The 20,283-nt window shown below is 34.9% G+C and overlaps 1 protein-coding gene across 1 annotated transcript in view; it reads left to right on the top strand.

The window, feature by feature from the left end:
* The window catches only part of PROM1 (prominin 1), a 78,955-nt gene extending 58,873 nt beyond the window's left edge, over window positions 1–20,082 (top strand). Inside the window, exons 13-26 of the mRNA XM_085304267.1 lie at window positions 1,664–1,816; window positions 2,656–2,779; window positions 3,213–3,316; window positions 3,740–3,824; window positions 5,209–5,355; window positions 5,615–5,686; window positions 9,672–9,764; window positions 11,071–11,124; window positions 12,764–12,844; window positions 12,925–12,993; window positions 13,555–13,647; window positions 15,144–15,259; window positions 18,547–18,587; window positions 18,805–20,082. Of these exons, the coding sequence (XP_085160393.1) occupies window positions 1,664–1,816; window positions 2,656–2,779; window positions 3,213–3,316; window positions 3,740–3,824; window positions 5,209–5,355; window positions 5,615–5,686; window positions 9,672–9,764; window positions 11,071–11,124; window positions 12,764–12,844; window positions 12,925–12,993; window positions 13,555–13,647; window positions 15,144–15,259; window positions 18,547–18,565 (1,210 nt within the window). The 3' untranslated portion in view covers window positions 18,566–18,587; window positions 18,805–20,082. The remainder of the gene's footprint in view (window positions 1–1,663; window positions 1,817–2,655; window positions 2,780–3,212; window positions 3,317–3,739; window positions 3,825–5,208; window positions 5,356–5,614; window positions 5,687–9,671; window positions 9,765–11,070; window positions 11,125–12,763; window positions 12,845–12,924; window positions 12,994–13,554; window positions 13,648–15,143; window positions 15,260–18,546; window positions 18,588–18,804) is intronic.
* The last annotated feature ends 201 nt before the right edge of the window (window positions 20,083–20,283 follow it).

Here is a 20,283-nt window from a genome sequence, read left to right as displayed (position 1 = left end):
CTGAACCAATCTGTTTTTATTGCAGGCCTTTTCTGCCACAGAAAATAAGCAGCAGGGAGTCAGCTTTAACCATGTTAAGCTTCGTGCTCCTGTGCTTGTTCCTGTTGTGTTGTACTGATCCTTGAACATTTGTGGGTGTCTCACACCTTCAAAAAAATCTTCCTGTTTGAGACTCACGTGACTTCTGTAACTGAATAATAATCTCATACTTTGAAGCATAAAACTTTTTATTTCAGGCCATTGAATTTTGCCCAGTTGGTGTTATTTGAGTCCTCAAGCTCATCAAGTTCTCCCTACATTTTGATATTTCWGTTGTTCTTCTCCTTATATTGACAACTATTTCCATCTTTTGAGTCATAATCAGTTTTACTACTATAACTAAATGTGTGAGTGGCTTTAATGCAATTTTAAATAAGAGTAAGCAGAAAACTGAACCTAAGGAGCTCTTCTCTGTGCTCATAACTCTCCCTTTAGCTTATTTCTTACCTGCCAGTTCCTGTGTTGAGCCTTTTAGTTTATTAATATTTGCTTTGAAGCTCAGATTGTTTTAATCAATCAAAATATACTGCTTCATTCAGCTACAATATGCCTCTGTTAATCTTGTAATGTATTTTTCCACTTTTCAAAATCTACCTCCAGATCATTTAAAAGACTTTGTTCTGAACTCTTAGTACTTTACTACTGAAACCAACAAGCCTGTAACTGTCCACATTATTTTCTCTCCAACCATTTCTTTATTACAGATGCATTGTTTGTTGTTCTTACTAAGTGTTTTTTTGCCATGCACCTGTTATCTTTAATGTTTTTCTTTTCCCTTTTTGGCTATTCTTATTCACTCTAATTATTCTCTTATCTGTTTTCTCATTCCTACACACTCAGTGCAAAAGTGTGGGAGGAGAAAAGGGAAGATAAAAGATAAGCTGGGAGAAGGGAGGATAAAACAAGGGAAATGCAAGGGGAGAGAGAATTGGAAGAGGATGAAATGTCAGAAAGAGATAAGAAGGCTATTTGAATAAGTGGATACATTCCAGATATGTGGAYGGATCAAACTATTTAATAAGAATGAAACTTGAATTTCTATCAAATCTTTTTTCTGACCAAGTTCCATTAACTGCCTACTACGTTAAAAATGTTGTAGCACAGACCCTCATAACTTGGGTTTAACAGCCTTAAATACAGTTGTTTACAATTTCAGGCCTAACATACTGTGTGCAGGTCAGAGAAAAGTGTAAGCTTTACAGCAAGAGCAGTTTTGAACTTCACAACCAGTGCCCAGTCCACATTCATAAGGTTCTCGGTTGCTTCTTGCAAAAGTTACTGTTTTGGAATCTGCCCATTCTGAGCATTGCTTGCTTCACTTGAAGTTTTTGATGCTTTAATACTGTCCAGCTGCAGTAACAGGATCTTGGATTTTGGGACACCTTTTTCCTGCAGTGTTTATTTCCCAACCCTTCAGCAGCCGCTGCCACTGCTCTAATATTGATTATATTCTGGCCCAAAATATATGGTGGTGTAGGAAAGGAGTTTTYTCACTGCTAACATTGGTTGTGAACCTGAGCCACAAGTGGGTCAGTTCAGAATATGCTAGTGCCTGATTTGCTCTGCAGGTCTCTAATGTGTTCCTTGCATGCTAATAACAAGCACTTTGGCTTTTATTCCTTAGATGGCTGGGTTGTCTCATTCTGTGCTGCATGGTTGTCCTGATTCTGGTCTTTTACTACCTTGGCTTGCTATGTGGTACCTGTGGCTATGATAAACATGCTTCCCCAACTACAAGAGGTTGCATTTCCAACACTGGAGGAAACTTTCTCATGGCGTGAGTTTTTCTTTATGAAAAATGAAACATGTACAGGTACCTAGAGAAATTTTTTAAATTGATTTTGAAGGACCTATATATGAAGATGATTTGTTTTGTTACCTACTGTATGTGCTGAAAAAATTGAATATATGTTAACTTAAYATACTTACACTGAGGCACTCATGGACTTTAGGTTGCTCCTTTATTGAGGATCATAGTTGAAGATGATAAACCATATTGTTGTTAGGGAAGTGTTGTTGCCAGTGGATATATGTGTAAGCTCATTTGGAAATTGCAAAAATTGGGAACTGTGTCAGTTGAAAACGTAAATGCAATTTGTGGGTCTTGTTGGAGAGAGGGGTCAAATATGTTTTAAAAGAATTTAAATCACCATATGAAAAAAACAGACTCGTTTGACTTCCCCAGATCACTTTAAGAGGTTTGAGGATGGTCTTTGGAGTTCCCAGTACTGCTTTAGTGTCATTTCTTTTGGGTAGAAGAGAAGATTCTATCTGAAATCTGTTTAAAACTCTTCTGAGAACATAAGTCTAAAGACTTGGATTTAGAAGAGAAAGTTGTATTTTTTTTTCATGGGTCTTAGATTTAACACAAAATAAGGTTGTGTGCCAACTGCAAATGTGAATTTCCGCATTTTAGCAGTAGTTTAGCTGAAAACTTTACATGGCTGACATACAGAATATTTCACAGTGCAAGAACAGTGTGGGGAAAAGGCTGTTATTTTAGCCGTTAAACAGGTTTTATACCTCTGTCAGTGCTTTAGCTACTAACTGTTGGCTTTGCTATTACCTGACGAATACTTCATTCTTAAAAACTTACCTGACTTCTTTCTTTTTCAGTGGTGTTGGATTCAGTTTCCTTTTCTCCTGGGTGCTGATGATTGTAGTGGTGCTCACTTTTGTCACAGGTGGAAATGTAGAAAAACTGGTCTGTGAGCCATTTGAAGATAAAACTTTATTCAAGGTGAAATTAYTCATATTTAAGATACTAAACAATGAATAAAATCCCTGTGAGTCTTGAAGGTCTTTGTCAGTTATGTATAGCTTTTTTTTTCTTTTTATGAGGCACCTCAAGTGAGTTTGGATCTAGTCTTACTTTCCATTTATGCATTGAATAGAGACAGTCATCCTTTCTTGGTTTAATTTGCTTTGCAGTATAAATACTGCATGCMTGTCTTCCTAGAGATAAATTTTTCTGTAGTTCAGCATTTCTTGGTGACATACAGAACTTTTAATATTCACTTTCTGCACCAGAGATGTTGAATTCGTGTTTTCCCTATATTTGCATCAGTGCATGATGAGTTTAGATGTGGATATGTGTTGAAGGATTGCATATGAATAAATTCATGAATTGAAAATGCAGTATTATGGTAACATCACTGAATTTTGTGTTTTAGGTTTTGGATACTCCATATTTGCTAAATCAGCACTGGAAAAACTACCTTTCTGGCATTCTGTTTAAAAATCCAAATATTAACTTGACTTTTGAAAAAGTTTACAGGTAAAAAAAATTAATTGTTAAGACTTAAGTATAAAGATTTAATTCAGTTTGTACACCTTGTTTTTGTGATACCTTCCATATTTCAGATTTCCAACACATTCAGAAGTCTTACGTGTTTCCGAACAAAATATTTTGGTTTTCTAGTGAATCAGTAGCAAAAGTGATTCTCTCTCAAATATGAATTATTAGAGRTAATGTTAGCATATTTTTGTATAACAGCACCAGCTGAGCTCTTTGAAAAGAGCTCTGAGCGTCTTTCTGACCATTAGACTATTTGCTTTCTTACAGATAGAGCTTCAAAAATGTAACTAGAACTTTTATTAAAAGAGCTGATTTTCTTAAAATATGTAAACATTGTTAATCATTCTCTTAGTACTTGGTCCCCAGAGTGGTTTTCAGACTGTTTTTTTTTTTCTTATATAGTGATTGCAAGGAAAACAAAGGAATTTATACTTCCCTTCACCTAGAAAACCTGTTCAATATAAATGAGTTTCTAAATATTAGTATGGTAAGTAAAGAAAGTATTAATGAGTTCATGGTTATTTTTGAAGRCTGGAGAGGTGTTTACTGCTCTTAAACTGTATAGCATGTCTGTGTTTAACGGGGTTTTATTTTTTATATACACTAAATCCTGCTAGGAGACAAGAACTGTCCATGTTAATTTGAAGTAATGCGTTCTGTTCTACAAATAAGACATTCTCTACAATCTGAGATGGATAAAGTGACCTTTATGTTTTTGATTGAGTGTTGAAATAATTCGTTTTTTTAATTTTGAAACTTACATAGAAGAATGAAGTCTAACATCTTCTAAAGGCTGCTGATGGTATTAACACTGTTAGCACTGTGTAATAGTGAGTTTTGCTCTTTATATAAATGCCTTCCTTTGGGTATTCAATTCCCTATTATTGTTATCCCTAACATGCTTATTTTGGTCCAGGATATGATATGCTGTGCTCCTAAAAACAGTTCTCATTTTGAAGGGGAAACAAAATAAAATCCATTCAGCAAAAGTTTTTAGAAGTGGCTGTGTGACCAATAATTTTTTGGTTGTCTGTATTATAGTAACCACTAGGAGATTMATGTTCTATTGCGCCAGGCATTGTACATGCATTTAATAGGCACACTCCCTGTCCCAAATAATACGCATTTAAAATCTATACAGAAGATTCACCAAGAAGGAAAATTACTTTGAGTTTCTGCAACAGACCAGTGGTAGAGGCTGGAAAGGAAGTCAGACTTCAGAATTCCTTGTCTGCTGTCTTGCCTTCAGTGCAGAAGAATTAATGTTTCAGATTTGGCTGCAGCATGGGAAAACTTTAGCACATTATAAGCAAGTTGTCTTTAGTCACTTCTAACCAAATTTAGAGAGTTCTTGTCTGGTCCTGTGGTGATCACTTTAGTTAGTATGATAGACACTGTCTGTCTTGGCTGAGATAACTGAATTTTTGTATTTTTCTTAATGCCAGTAGTAAAATTTACCATTTTTAAGGACAGTCTTCTGTGGAGGGGAAAGAATTCCTTTTTTTTTTTTTTTTTTTTTTTTAACTCTCCGTCTTCTGTGAATGGATGTAGTTCCCTCCAAAGAGAAACCTGCTTCCAACAGGTAATGGAAGGCAAGTAATCTATTGGTATGAAAGATGCATAGGTAAGTGAGATCATTGCTACAGTTAGACTGTGTGGATACTGCAAGGAAGGGAAAAACTTTACCTGGATTGTGTCCAAGTCAATCACATTGCCCTCTTGTAAAAGGCAATCAAATTGGTGATGCATTTCTTCATATGCTTAAGTGATTACAATTTAGCAGAAGCCAGATGCTTTTGTATGAGGGGAGGGAAATTAAGGAATATGCACTTGATGGAACTGCTTTTGTGTTTTTTTTTTTTCCCTCTTAGTATACAGAAGATGTAGCACTTAAAATTGAACATATTCAGATAAATCTCAGCAAAATCATTTTGTTGGATGAAATTGGGAAGGAGAATCTTCTGAATTTCAGCTCTTCGGGAATAGAAGGGATAAACTTTGCAGCGTATTTGACAGAGGTGAGACACTAATAATTTGGAGGCCCAGCTGGAAGAAAGTATAATATCAAATGTTTCTGGTTGTTGAAGAGAAAAATACAATTTTGTGCAGGAGGATGTATTTTGAAGTATCACAAAATGAAAAAAGCACTTCAGAAATCAAGTCAATAAACACTTGAAGAAATAAAGGATAGATTAAGTAGTGTGATTAAATGTAAATAGTCTGTAAATGCAATAGTAACATACTTTTTTTTTTTGTACTATTCATATCTTGTTTTAGATCAATAAAAGTGTTACCAAGGTTGATCTCTTATCATTTGCTAATGACTTAGAAGCAAGAGCAGACCAGCTGGTAAGTTTAATTGACCAATGTAATAATACGTAGTACAGTACTGCCAGTGGTTGATAACATTTGTTACCATTTGCAGAATTCTAGAAGAATTTCTGTGGTTTGTATATATTCTGTGCATTGCTTTGCTTAATCAGCGTTTTATGACAGTACATAGGTAAGTATTTAGACTTTCTACGGAAAGTTTTTCGATTTCAGACACTTGTGTGCACTRTAATATAAGGAAAAACTTTCAAGAGCAACGTTGCATATAAGCTGCATTTTAAAAATTGCTAATTCTTGATTTTTTTGCTTGTGACCGTGGTATAATTTCTGCTTCTGAAGTGTAATTTATTACGTTTCACTGATTAAGAAATCAGTTTGCTTGCTGACTCCATTATTTTCTTGATGCTGCCTACATTTTAGGATCCTATTTGGAAGAAAAAATGATTAGATCATGATGGACAAAAGGATTTGAATTAATTTTCTTTCAGTTAGTGAGCATAAGATTTTTACAGTTAGCAATATTTTTTTTTACTGTGGCAGCTCTTAAAGCTCTAGTGAGGCCTGCGACTCTGTTGTGGAAGGAGCATTACACAAAAAAGATCCTCCTTTGAAGGGCTTGTTGAATGCAGACACATGGACAATGGTCAGGGTATAGCTACAACATGCCAACAAATGAACCTGTGGAATGACACAACTGTGTCAGCAGATACCAAATATTCAGTTGATATGTTTATATGTATGTCAAGGTCATGTCCTATTTATTTTTCAAAACTGAAAGTTGTAGCTTGGACACTAGATTGCCTTACTCTAGCCTGAGACAGATTCTTGCATCGCAGCATGGGTGTGGGAGCTCTGGTGCGGACACAGGGCCATCATTCAGATCACAGAGAGGCACGGACAGGGGAACGAGACCGTGCTCCTTGCAAATTATCAATTCTCCATCCCCTGAAGGAGAGAGGCAAGCAGTAGAACTCCCTGGTGTTTAGTCTTCCTGTTTGCTTAAGTTGCAGTTTCTGCGTGCCAGAGGTGTACTCATGTGTCCAGGGTAGGCTGGTCATGAGGTTTTTTTGTATTGCAGTTAAAGCACCTTGGGCAAATTACACACTGTCTATTTACTGATTGAAGTTGTCTGCTAACTTGTACAGTTACCAGTAGCTTTGGTCACACTTTTTTTCCCCTCTTCTGTGCCATTTTGAAGGCTGCACAGATATTTTTTGTTGCTGTGTGGGGGTTATTTTCTACATAAAAAACTGAGCGTTTTCAAATATATCTTACATTATATGTGAGAAGGCTCTTTAAGGGTGCATTTTACATAGCTCCAAAAAGAAGATATATTGTGCTGATATGTTGATTTTTCATTATTATTTGTAATGGAACCTAAAGGAAGCTTTCTAAGTGAGAACAGATTAGGCTAAGTCTTTCCTTCATATAAAAGGCCAAGAAAAATATGGTATTGGGTATGTTCCCTGTCATAGGGTATGTATTCAGTTCTTACTTGTAATTCTGCTCTATGAAATGCCTAATAAAACAACAGCATGCATTGCAAAAATTAGATTATTCTAAAATTTATACTAGTTTCCAGGGATGTTTTATACTCATACTTGATGATTAGCTATAGGTCTTAATGTTTGCAAGTATAATCATTTAAACAATAAACCAAAAGAAACTTCTGGAGTTAATTGACTTTGAATGTATAGTTTGCATTTTCTGGCACACTACACAATTAAAAGTATGTTTTAACACTGGAGGAGCAAATGGAATAAAACAGCATCAGACCAAGAGGTCAGAGTATGGAGGAAGGAACAATGTTAGGTAAGTGGCTTCAGCATGTGCAGGAGACAAAACGTACTGAAGTTCTTCAGTACCTTACCAACAGCGTTAAGCACATTTATCTTTCGGAAGTGAGAATATGAAATGACCATGTATATGAAYGCTTTGCAGGAGGCAAATGGGTCTCTGAGCATCAGGGCCTGCAAGACACATAGCTAARAATGACATTCTTTTGCTCTTTGTCTTTATAATACATATATTTCTTAGTGTTTGGTCATTATACCTATAAAATGAGTAGATAAGACCCATTAGTCTTATCTACTAATTACCCTTCTTATTTGGAAAGGGGATAACAAGACAGCAGTCTGCCAGGAACTCTCTTCTATCAAAAGAATAGACAAGGTTAGGAAGAGCTGGAGGGGTAACCTAGAAGCACGTTGCAGAAGTATGCATCTTAAAGATAAATTTCCCTTAAAGCATGGGCCAAGATGCTGCTCTCAGAATAGATGGCAACCAGTACTGTGAGAGATGTTACCAACTACAGTGCTGCCTTTGGGTTTATTGTTTTCCAGTAAACAGAGACTGTTATACCTTGCAAAATAAATAATTTTCAGTGTACAGAAGCAGAGATGCAAGACTTGTAGGCCTTCRGTTTCTTTTGTTTCCTCCAGTATTTGACCAGCATGTTTTTTTTTTCCTGAGATAATCCTGTAATACTTCATACTGAGAAAAAGCATGTTTTCAACAAAATGAAACAATGTCTCTCTATTCTGTATTTGCTAGTAAAATAAAAAGTATCTGTAGAAGCTTTTTTTATTAACATTTGTACTATTATGGTACCCCAAATTAAACATCTTGAATCCTGCATTCCTGAAAGAGATCTCCYCTCTAGTCTGGACTTCTACTTGTGCTAATTCTTCCTAGAATCCCATGTTTGAGTCTTTACAATTCTGGAAATGGGCCCAGAGTTACCTGGCCACCATCCTTAATCTTTAATGGTTKCACAGAAATACAGGGGTGAAGTAGTAAGCCCTGCAGTCTAACTGCTAGCTCTGCAAAGTCACCCAGAGGTGGTGGACATCTCCTGCATGGAATTAAATTCCGTCTAGAGCACTCCTCCAACTGGCCTGGGACCAGTTTGTGCTCTTTTTTTTTTTTACTRTTTGGTCAGGTAACTACTGCCATGTTGCTTCACTGTGTAGGTGAGGGTTCAGAGGGGCCCGGATGGGCTGCTCTTCCCAGAGAGCAAGGGAGTCAAGGGCACTAATGCAGACCGTGCTGATCTCTGCAGTATGACTGCTTAGCAGCCAGTGATTTGACAGAGGTGCCTACATTCCCTGTGGACTGTAATCCTAAAGGAGCAGAAGAGGTTACTGAGGAAAAAAAGCAATGAAAATGGTTAACTAGGCAGGCAGTGTGGGGTACCTACAGATGGGTTGGTGGAGAAACAAACAAATCCTATTTTCTATGAGAAAACAGATACAAGCAAATGCAATTGATTTGTCACAAAAAAAAAGGGGGGGGGAGGTAAGATTTATTTGTGGAAGTAAAATAAAATTTTAAAATTTGACAGTATTTTGCAACAAGAGTGAGCTGGGGACAGGCATTCAGACTTAAAAATTAGAGGACAAACTCCTGTTTTCTGACTGGTAAGAGGGAGCCACAAAAAATGACAAAATGTCTCTTTCCCATCCCAGTCTCATTGCCAAGATACTGACTGAAAATTTTTAAAATTCTATACTATCTGCRCTATCTTCTGCTTTCTTGTAATTACATCCACACTGCATGAAACAAAATCAGTATCTGTAAATGAAAAATGRTCATCCCATCAGAGGGCGCCGTTGCACCTAGACCCTATGTGTTTAAGTAAACAGGATTCTTGTGATGAAATCAGCCTTTCCAAGAGCTGAGAGAGGAAAATGGAGATACTCTGTATTGAAAATGACTTGAGTGCACTATGTGAAAATTCCGTTCTATTAAATAGGTGCTGMTATTATAATTATTGGAGAAGCAGTATTATGCATCTGTTTTGGTTACCGAGGCTTGAATTATTACAGTGTTTTTTTCCTCTTGTGTTGGGAAATTCAGTTTGCCATGTCCTATTGTTGGCATCAGTTGCTGTGCAGTATATGAGTAAAATGTACTCTTACACTTTCATTGCAGTTCATTTTTACTATTTGAAAGCTTTGAAACTATTGAACAGCATTATTGAATAGTTTGGGGTTTTTTGCAGCCAAAAGGAGCACTGGAAAATGCCTTAAAAGGACATGCAAACAACATTCGAATGATTCATAACCAGCAAGTTGTTCCACTGGAGCAAGCTATGGTAAAATATTAAAACACTATTAAAACGTATTTGTAAGGAATATGAATGTATAAACCTCTTAAATGCAGTTTAGAAGGTTAAATTATCGTCATTACTTAAGAACAGATTGCATTTTCATTGTGTCATTGAAGAGTCATCTGGTTAAATATGTGTTTAATCAATTGTTTTGTTTTACTTTGTAATAGTCTCTAGAATCATGACCTTTTTTCTTCCTTTTTTTTTTTCTATTACACTAGCGATTATATAGGAATAAAAGAGAAAGCAGGGGAGAACTTTCCAAATTTCTAACCCTATGTCACACATTTTCCTTTTCCTTTTTCTTTAGTAACAAAAGCAGCCACTACTTTCACATTTTATGTTGTGGAGTTAGCAATTGCCTAACAGTGTTGGAGTTTGAAACTCCTGATAATAGTATTTACAGCCAAAGAAAAACTTTTTTATTTATTTTTATTGATGCTATAAAAGATGTGAAAGTGATTCTTCTGACTGGTTTTGCCAGGCATTGATTTGTATAGTGTCAAGCTGTGATATATCTTATATAGACCAGAAATTGTTTTATCTGCTATATACTGTGAAGATTTTCAATTATTTCTTAGTATGTAAGATAGTTCTGATAATTGAACAAGCATGTCTTTTGGAAAGTGCTGAGCGTTCCTCTGAAATTTTTAGGGATGTTGTGTCCTTAACCTCTTTCTGGAGATTCTCCATATTTCTCACAATTGAGCTRTAATTTAGCAATCTGACACTTTCAAAATTTGTGCCCCTGTCAAATACCTTTTGGAGAAAAGTCATTAGGTCTTCTCTTCCACTCTGACTCTGTACTGTTCTTTCCTAATTAACTCCTAACTATTCTCATCTCTCTTTCCTTTTACAAAACTGACTGTCAAGAAATATGTTAAAGCTAGGGTAAGTGCTTCTTCCTTTCTGAAATTGCACAAAATACAATTCTCTGAAGTATTCTGAACACTCTGCTTTAATTCTAACTGTTCTCTTTTTTTCCTCAAATACATTTTACTCAACTTGTTGCAACTAATTTCAGTTAATTTGGAATTTTCTACATATGCAACTTATAACTTTTAGTGATGTGTAGGGAAATACTGAATTAATGGATAAAAACAGTAAATGTTAGTTTTAAGTTAACACAACTGATGCTACTATATATGTGATAAGTTGTATCTGATTTTCTATGGATGATTTTGCTTTCTAAGCATGCACACTGTTAAATCGAGTGGACTTTTACCTGTAATGAAGATTTAAGTCTTTTTTTCCCCCYTTTTTTTTCTTCCTTCTCTGCTCTTTCTAATAGAGCACTTTAAATCAAAGCATCAGATTACTGAAGAGGACATCATCTGAACTTATGGTAAGCTTTTCCTTCTGGTTACAGGAATATTTTTATATGTTTTAAATCTATCTGCCATGTATGCACGGCATGTTTTCAATACAACTTTTTCTAGCTGTTCTGTTATTATAAAAAGACTGTAATACACTGAGGTAGTAATGAGGATTTAGAGATCTGTTTTGTTCTGCACATCTTTCTCTATCTTGACTTTTACTATGTAGAGCTCTCTATACATAATTTATTATTTTATTGTTTATCCAGGATAGTCATCTAGAAGAAGACGCACACAAAAAATATATTTGGGATTTTTTTGAAATATAAATTGTAGATTTAATTATCAGTTGACAAAGTAGGTTTCAGTGTAGTTCTGTATACTGTTATTCATGTTACTAAGAATGTATCAATTTTTTCTAGAGTGATAGAACGCRTGACTTGTGCAAGAAAACTCCAACAGCAACAAGAGAGCTTTGAGATTCACATGCATAACTAACTCCTGTCCAGTGCCCAGCTGCTGTTGAGTACCTCTTTGTTTAGCATGGTACTTGTTCCCTTCCTGCTCCCACAGTATCAGCCAAGCTGTGCAAAGCTGGGTCTCTACAGAGGCTTCCCTAGGGCACTCCACTTGTTTCCCCTCTAAATAGCAGCTAGTGTTTGCACTACAGTGGCCTGTATGCTCTGCCAGTTCTCTGGCAGCAGTTTCTGATTGCCACCAGCCTGCTGTGGATCCTGAGGCAAGAACCCAGCCGTACTGTCACTTAGAGYTGTAGTTACAACATCTTAGTTGGCTGTTTCTGCCTCAATTTCTGTTTAGCTTTTTGCCCATGCTCAACAGCAGGCCAGCTACCTTTTCAGAGTTTATAGTTTGAACCTCTGTGGAGAGGTAGGAGACCTTGAAATAAGATGTTCAGAAAATGATGGTGCTTCACCCTTAAGTATATTTAAGAAGTATCTCTCTGCARTTTAAGCATGTATGTATGTTATCCTTTGTGTGTGATTTTTGGCAAACTATGGGATTGTATTCTTTTTCCTGTTACTGATACTGAAAAAGTATCTCTGTTTCTTAATCCTTTTGGATGTTAATTAGCAGTGTAGTCTAGCCAGTAATCAAGATTTATGATCTTACGTGGCCTAGTGATTTTTCCTTCCTCTGCATCATATAGGTAGGTGTGTGTAGGTGTTCTTCACTTACGAGTATGTACATGTATGCATGCACTGATATGCTGTGTGGAAGCATATACTTTAAATTCTCTGGTTAAGTAAAATCTTAAGTTTAGCTATTTTGTAGGTTTATCCACTATTGTAGGACTTGAAGGTTGGCTGTTGCAGGAGATGAAATTATTTCTACTCTAAGTAAAAGAAAAGAGAACAGAAAAGAAAGCTGCTCTAATATATAAATCCATTACGTAGGATCCAGGAAAAGTTACTGTTGATAACCACTAGTACCTTCTCGTGTTAGTAGTGAGAGGTTTTTGTCAGATGAACATGAATCCTTAGGTGCCAGAAGATTGCACTTACTATACCTGCAATCATGTTTTTTCAGACTTCTGTCAGGACAGCGATACTGGTTGATGTACTGAATGGGTTAAAAACAATGGGTGCAGAGCCATTTTAACAGCTTGATTTATTTATATTAAATGCCTTTTTTTYCCCCGCTTTCAAGGTTAAAGTTAAAAATGTCATTAGTGCTGTTAATGCTGCCCAGCTTCTCATAAATAACAATGCTTCTCAAGTGATTGTACAGGTAAGCTTTATTTTGTTTAACTACATTAATAAATGATACCGTGGAAGTAGAGGTATATCCTTACTTTTGTCTGTTTTTAGGAAACAAAGAAGTTCATGGATACCGTAATTGGCTACTTTGAGCAATACGTTGAGTGGGTCAAGGAGTCGGTAAGATGTATTTATTCCATTGAGAGAAGCTGCTTTTAAAACACATAAAGGTGCTAATTTAAAAAAAAAAAATAAAGTTTCTGTGAAATTGTTTTATAAATTCAATTTGTAAGACATTTGTACACAGTATATGGGGGGAAAACTCATCTCCTATAAATAGTTTTGTTGTATTTGAAGTAGAATAGAAGTGATAGGGTTGCATTGGTTGGAATACTGTGYGGATTTAGCGTAGTACCATTTTTTTTTCCTGGCCTAGCCTGAAATCTACCTATTGTGCTAATATTGTACTGAGCCTGACCCTGCTTAGTTCAGGTTGGTGTCATTAGCATCTTGTTTTATTTTTCTTTCTTCAGTTGCAGACACTGAGAAAGCAAGCTAACTTTTTTAGGAGTATACAATGTATATTCAGTTGATAGCATACCCTGCTGGAGTTTATTTTGAATTTGGAGAGAGTGAAAGATAACAATTTGGTAAAAGGTATCTGTGGATGTACGCGATTACTGAGATTCTCATTTTATTCTGTTCGATACTTCAAACTGTATTCTTTTTAATCTGTCTCAGATTGCCATGGAGGTAGCAGCATGCAAGCCTATTGCCAATGTGATAGATACAGCAGTAGATATTTTTTTATGCAGCTATGTAACTGATTCTGTGGTAAGGAAATATCTTCTGTTACTCAAAATTGAGTGGGAAAATCATGTGGGAAATTCTTTGACATAAACTTGCATTTAATTGTTCTGACTAAACTTTTCTGAAGTATGATAATAAAGGATCCTGTACAAAGTTATTCAMAGAAAAAAATGTTTTGAGCTGAATCAAGTCTAGAGTCAGACCAGTGCTGGAATTGTTCCCATTGAACTTTAGGCTTCTTATAGCAAGCATCTTGTAAAGTTAGCTGTTCTTAAGAAATTTATTCCAACTTGAATTCAAAATAAATACAGTACTACTGGTTTTGGATCAAAATCCTGGAAAGGATGGGTTTCACTGTGATTGTTTGATTCAGAACCTCCCTTAAATTGAAAAGCATTAAGATCTGAGATTTCAACTTAAACCATCTCTAACTTAAGAGTGAAAAAATAGTAAGTTAGTCTTTCCTCAGTATTTCTTTTTCAGATACCTTTCCTGGAATCTAGAAAACGTGTGAACAAAATGAACTGTTTATCATTTAACTTGTAGCAGACAGAACTTGATTCATTCCTTTATGGAGACTTTCAGCATGACTTGTAGCAGCATATAAGGATAATACTAGCTTTTTCATCTCCCAGAAGAGCTTGGAAAGCAGGCAGTTTGTATTAAAAATAAGAAACTATATGCCTGGAAACCTTCTAAAGCATCTCCCAGCTATTGTTTAGCTTTGTCAATTTTAACCAGGCAATAATGGCTACTAACAAAGAGGAACTGCTTGTAACCAATTCAAGCCAAAGCACTCTAATCTTGCTAATGCTCAACCACGAAATCTTCCAACCTTCCAGAACCATTTTGTACCCATTGATCATCTTTTAAATCACAGAGCTTCTGTTCTTACACTCTGAGCAGCCACCAACCAAGATTAGATCTGCTAACAGATGGACCAGTTTTCATGATATTAGAACCTAGCTGAGCCACATGTAAGTCAAAAATGCCTCCAGCCAATACAAATCAAATCTGAAAATCATYGTTTTAACATGTGGTGATAACTCAGTTCATCTGTGCAATAATGAAATTAGTCACACAAATCTGGGCTGCAGCTAGCAAGTTAGAAATTACCTCCATAAAGTGCTAGAAACTCAGATTTTAACAAGAACCACAAATACAACAACTACTTTAAAACAGTATGAAAGTAAGTAAATTAATCACAAGAGACAAAATTATGTTCTAGCTCAAGGCTGACTGTGTTGAAATAATTTCATAGGTCACTTTCTGTGGATTTGAGCGTCTTTGCTGGACAAATTTTTCTTTGGTTAAATTTGCGGGATGGTAGTGTTCTTACTCTTAATTTATATTGACTATGGAGAATGCCTAAYGTGACCTGTTCTGCCCAGTATCAGAAGACTCAGTTAGTTCACACACCAGTGCCTCTAATTTCCACTGTGTTCTTCCAGTAGTAATGCTTAGAATGTCAAAAAAGGATACTTTTGGGTAATTTTTTAATGGATTTTGTTTTGTTTCAGAATACCTTCTGGTTTGGTTTGGGAGGCTCTTCAATTTTTTTAATTCCTGCCATTATTTTTGCTGTAAAGCTCTCCAAATACTATCGTAGAATGGATACAGAGGATGTCTATGATGAGTAAGTATATACTCTAAAGTAAGCTAAATGGCAAGTGGAGTGAAATATTTTTTACCAGTGTTTTGCATGAAGGTGATATAATCCTTTCATCTTCTGTGCTATCAGATTAGAACTGCCTGTTCTTGTGAAATAATGYGGGTTTGGGCTGGTGCCTGCCCAATGCTTCACGCAGGTGGGCTTTGGTTAACATGTCTTGCCATGACTCTGTACAGTACTGTACTCTTGCCTGCTCTGTCTTGGAGAAATTTATTTCAGAATAATGTCTTCAGAGCTTAGTGTACAGCCTTTATTTAAATATCTTCCAATATGCAAGTGATTATCTTTGCTAAATTACCTATTAAAATGAATTGTGCATGCTTTGTAATCTCCTTGAATTAGTTATTTGCTTCCTTAATGTCTTGGTTATTCCTAACCAGTCTTTTCATTTTCAATTGCAGTTCTTCTGTCTCAGGGACTTGGCATTTTACTTTATGATAACTATTCTTACGTATTTTTCCTTGGCATTTTTTTTTACTATTTTCTTTTCTACTCTTTATTTTGCTCATTGTTCAGTTAGCCTGTGCACTGAATTTCTCAAATTTCACGCTATTCATTTTTCATTGCATATTCCCATGTCAGTAGAGTAGAAGCAGGCATACACAGCTAAAATAAATACTCACATACTCATGAAAAAGTAAGACATTTTTGCTGGTATCTGTTAAAATTATTTCTTTAATGTGAGAAGGTTTATATTTTTAATGCAATTTGTTACTTCAGAAGAGATATTTCACCAGACTTTATATTACAGTGTGCAGCTCAACAAGAATACCTTAATTACTTAAATTTTGGAGAATATTAAAATATAAAAATGTAAGATACAAAAATATATTAAATGTAAGATTATAACATAGCTCTTGAATGTTACAAAGGAAAAGTTACCTTCTATTGTAAAGATATAGCTTACCTTTACACATAGTACCATCATCCATGTATATGTCTTAGCCATGCTGTACATAGTGCATCTGATAGTTAACATAGTCTTTCTTGGTGCATTCATTTTATTACAGTATGGAAAATGGTAATAATGGTTATCATAAAGCACATTTACATGGTATACACAATCCTGTTATTACAAGGTAAACCAAGTCTGAAACAGCATGCCTTCATGTGTCCTTGCTTTATATACTATATTACTCAATTACCTGATTTTCTGCATGTTTCAAAGTGAATCATATAATTCTGTTTTTTGCATGGTTACTCACTATAGCAAATGCTGTATGAATTATATTTTTAAAATATAATTTAATATATCTACCACAGTAGATATTGTAATAATTTTCAGGAACTTAACAAAGGAATTGCCAAAATTTGATCAGGCACAATGGGTGGCCTTAAATGGATAAATTTATTAAAATATTATGATAGCAACTGTGACTGATGGAGTGGAATACATTCTTACTCCTGAGTTCGTTTGTTTTTATGTTTCTACAAAGATCTATATTATAATAAATGTGGTTTTTTATACTATCTAGGACAGAAACAGGTACAACTTTATAAACTCTTCTTGCGTTATGAATAGAACACACAAGCTGAATTGAAAAAAAACCCAGCTTTTGCTTCTGATCTTCCTTCTCATCAGGAGCTGTAGAGACCCACAAATAAACACAGTTTGTAATCGCTCATTTGCTCTGTCATCAGAACATCTGTGCTATGTAACTTTCTAGATGGTGAGGAGAAGAGATTTTGCTGTGCAAAAGGCAGTGTATGCAGGGTATGCAGAAAACTTGAACTGAGAAAATAATCTTTCTGCATGTATAAAACCAATGTAACATCTACTACTTTCCTACTGTAAAGCCCTAGCTTGTTGTGAGACTTTTGCATCTTCAGTTTCCATAGGGATAACATAGGATGTTCCGCAACTTCATTTTCTGGATTTGCAAGATATCTGGGTTTCTTAGGAAAGGATCTGTCATGATTAAAACATAGTGAGTTACAGACTTTGAAAACACAGRTTGAATGTTAGCAGACAAATAAGATGTCATTGTTCTTTCAATAATGGGTGAATACCAAAAAAGCTCGAAGTTCTGAAGTCTTGCCGGATTTTATGGCTGCGTCAGTTGTATATAACTATTACTTGTTAGCAATGTATTTTACAATAATTATTTTAGTGACCGAATGTTGACTCCATATTTTCTTCTGGAGGAAATATTTACATATAACTATTTCTAGTGATACTTGCATTCATTATTGTGTCATGGTCTGTACTGCAACATTGGGACTCCCTAATTAACCTACAAGGTGTTTGATTCAAAATTAATCTCCACTGGCACAACTAAGAACTCAGTTATAAAGACTTTCAATATTTTACATACGATTCATCCTAAGATTGATGAATAGTTTAATATAGTGTCCCTGAATAAACTAAAAATTATTACCATTAAAAAAAAAAAAAAAAAAGTTAAAGGCGTACTGGATTAGTCCTCACTTCTTTTTCCTAAATTTTAAGAAAGTTGTAAGAATAATGTGAGAACTCAATTTGAAGGAATACTTTCTTCTGATAAATTAATGGAGACTACTTGAAAACCTGATGATTATATTAGATAAACACTTTGAGTTTCTGAGTCCAGGATTCCCATACTACTAGAGTCTTATTTTTCATTTTCAGTTCAGCAAACTGAACTGCTTTAATGCTACCTCAGCTTTTTCTTTGGTCCTACAATTATTTTAGGTGCTTTAAGTGATGTAGGTAACAGTYCACATTATGCATTCTAAGAGACAAGACTTTAAACAGGCCTCTATAAACCTGTACTTCTGCAGATGTAAAGAATCCTCTATGTTATTTATCCTTGGAAATCTGCCTAATTATTTTGCTGGAAAGAGAAAAATAAGTATCTCTCTTTATAAATATGAGAGATACATAAATACAAATTTGAAGATATGTATATAAAATACCAGTATGAGATATTTATACAAATATAAATATGAGAAATCTAAATGACATCAAATGCAGCCACCATTTTGTGTGAGTGAAACTGGAGACTGGATTAAAGGGTTCAGTGGAGGTCAATGGGATTAAGTTGGTAATCCAATCATTTGTTTCTATCCTAAAACCAAAGAAAATGGGAAAGGTTGATGGCAAAAAACATGAATCTATTTTCTCTTATTTGAAACTCTCTTCATTAAATGACTAGAAGTTTGAGAACAGTTTGTGCCTAAGATTCTACTCATGTTACAGTTGTAAACAGTATTTCTGTTCCATTTGTGAACAAAAGAAAATTATATTATGGGGTTTTGTTTTTCTTGTTTAGCTCTATGGAACAGTGGTAGCAGATACTGGAAACACTAAGGGGTAAGCAATGAACTTTTAAAGTTGATTTCCAAATCTATTACTACTTTGCTAATTTTAAGAAAGCKGTTATGCTTTCAGTACCATGAACATTGTAAGGTAAATAAATGTTGAACCATACTGATGTCCATATTGAAATCTGTATCTGCATTCTGGTTAAATTACATTGTAATGCTCTCTTTGTCAAATTTTCCTGAATTGTTCTTGTGATTATTTCCAGGTTATAGAAATGAGGCTCAAGATTCATCTACAGGAATATATCATTATTCTTCCAAGTGTATTGGCATTTACATTCATCTTCCAAATACTGAGCCGCTTGTTTTATATGACCTATACTGTAAATCATAAATACACTATTGAATGTTATGCCATGAACTACTGTACAGAATATTTGTGACCAGGGCACTGCCTCTCACCACTGTTCAAGGCTTGAATTAAAATGTTTTTTGTTTTTTTAATTTTTTACACTGGGCTTTCTATCTTACATCACAGTATATAATTTCATTAGGTTAACAGACTTTGCTTAGCTATGCTCTGACAATTGGTTAAGTACTTAAATTGTTGGGATGTGTTAAATACAGTATATACATGTTTACATAAAACATTTTGTATACAGAGACTTTTGTATATACATTTTCTTAAAACTTGTGTTTAGTTAAGATTTTAATATTGTATAGTATACTTCACAAATGAATTTACCAGCATGATCAGTGTTGCTATTTGGTGCTCTTGAATGAACACTTTTGACTGAATTTTAAATGTAATGGGATCCAGTGTCTTTATGTGTCTCTGAAAAGTTCAGTAGCAGTTTTGATTTTTTTTTTYYCCTCTTTTTGAATTACTTAATATTTAGTGATTTTTGCCATATAGACTATAGACCTAAAAGGGACTGTTTGGATAAGCTTGAAACTGTGTTTGGGTGGGAGGGTTGGGAGTGTGTATGATGCATAGTATGGCAAAAATGCTAAGCTTTCTAGAGTTCAGTTGTACTCAAAAAGAGCATGAGAGATGTTACAATACTGGTGATTTTTAGAATGCTTTACATAACATTTCTTCTGTTTTCCTCCTTCACACCCAATTCTATAATGTCCTTTAATAGATACCACTGTTAAGTTGTGGCTCTTTCAGGAGCCAGTGATTCTATTTTTGCACATTTTTCAAAGGTGACTTCAGACACTGAAATTCAAACATTTTTAGCAACTGGATTTCCATTCCTGCTGTTTGAGTTGCTACCTTGAATTTAGGCATACAGTTCTGTTGCTGAATTAAGTTAACAGTAAAATCCATCAAAAGGACGATAAGTGTATCTGTTATTAGTGTAAAACATTGCAGAAGATGAAATAATTGGGTATATTGAACTAAAACTGTGTTTCTTCATGTGCCAGTATTCTTAACTTTGTTTCTGATGAGATTTCTTGGCTTAAAGTAGGGATAATCCTGAAAATCATTGAAATGATTTTAAAGAAATGCTGAAAAGTGATAYCAGTTTTTGATCTAGAATAACATTATTTTTTTCATTTTTAGGTCATAAATGGAAACATTTCTAACTGACAGTATGTAGCACATGTGTATATATAATGTTCAGAACTGTAGATTTTTAAAAGTTTCTATTTTTAATTTGAGAAAATGTTCCCAGTTCATTTAAATAAAAAAGAACTTGGTTAACTAACTGATGTTTGATTCTCAATTGTTTAGTTTA

Source organism: Rhea americana, unplaced genomic scaffold (genome assembly GCF_003343005.1).
Source record: "Rhea americana isolate MKP2758 unplaced genomic scaffold, rheAme1 scaffold_205, whole genome shotgun sequence".
NCBI classification, from domain to species: Eukaryota; Metazoa; Chordata; class Aves; order Rheiformes; family Rheidae; genus Rhea; species Rhea americana.
This window is presented reverse-complemented; position numbering and strand designations above follow the sequence as displayed.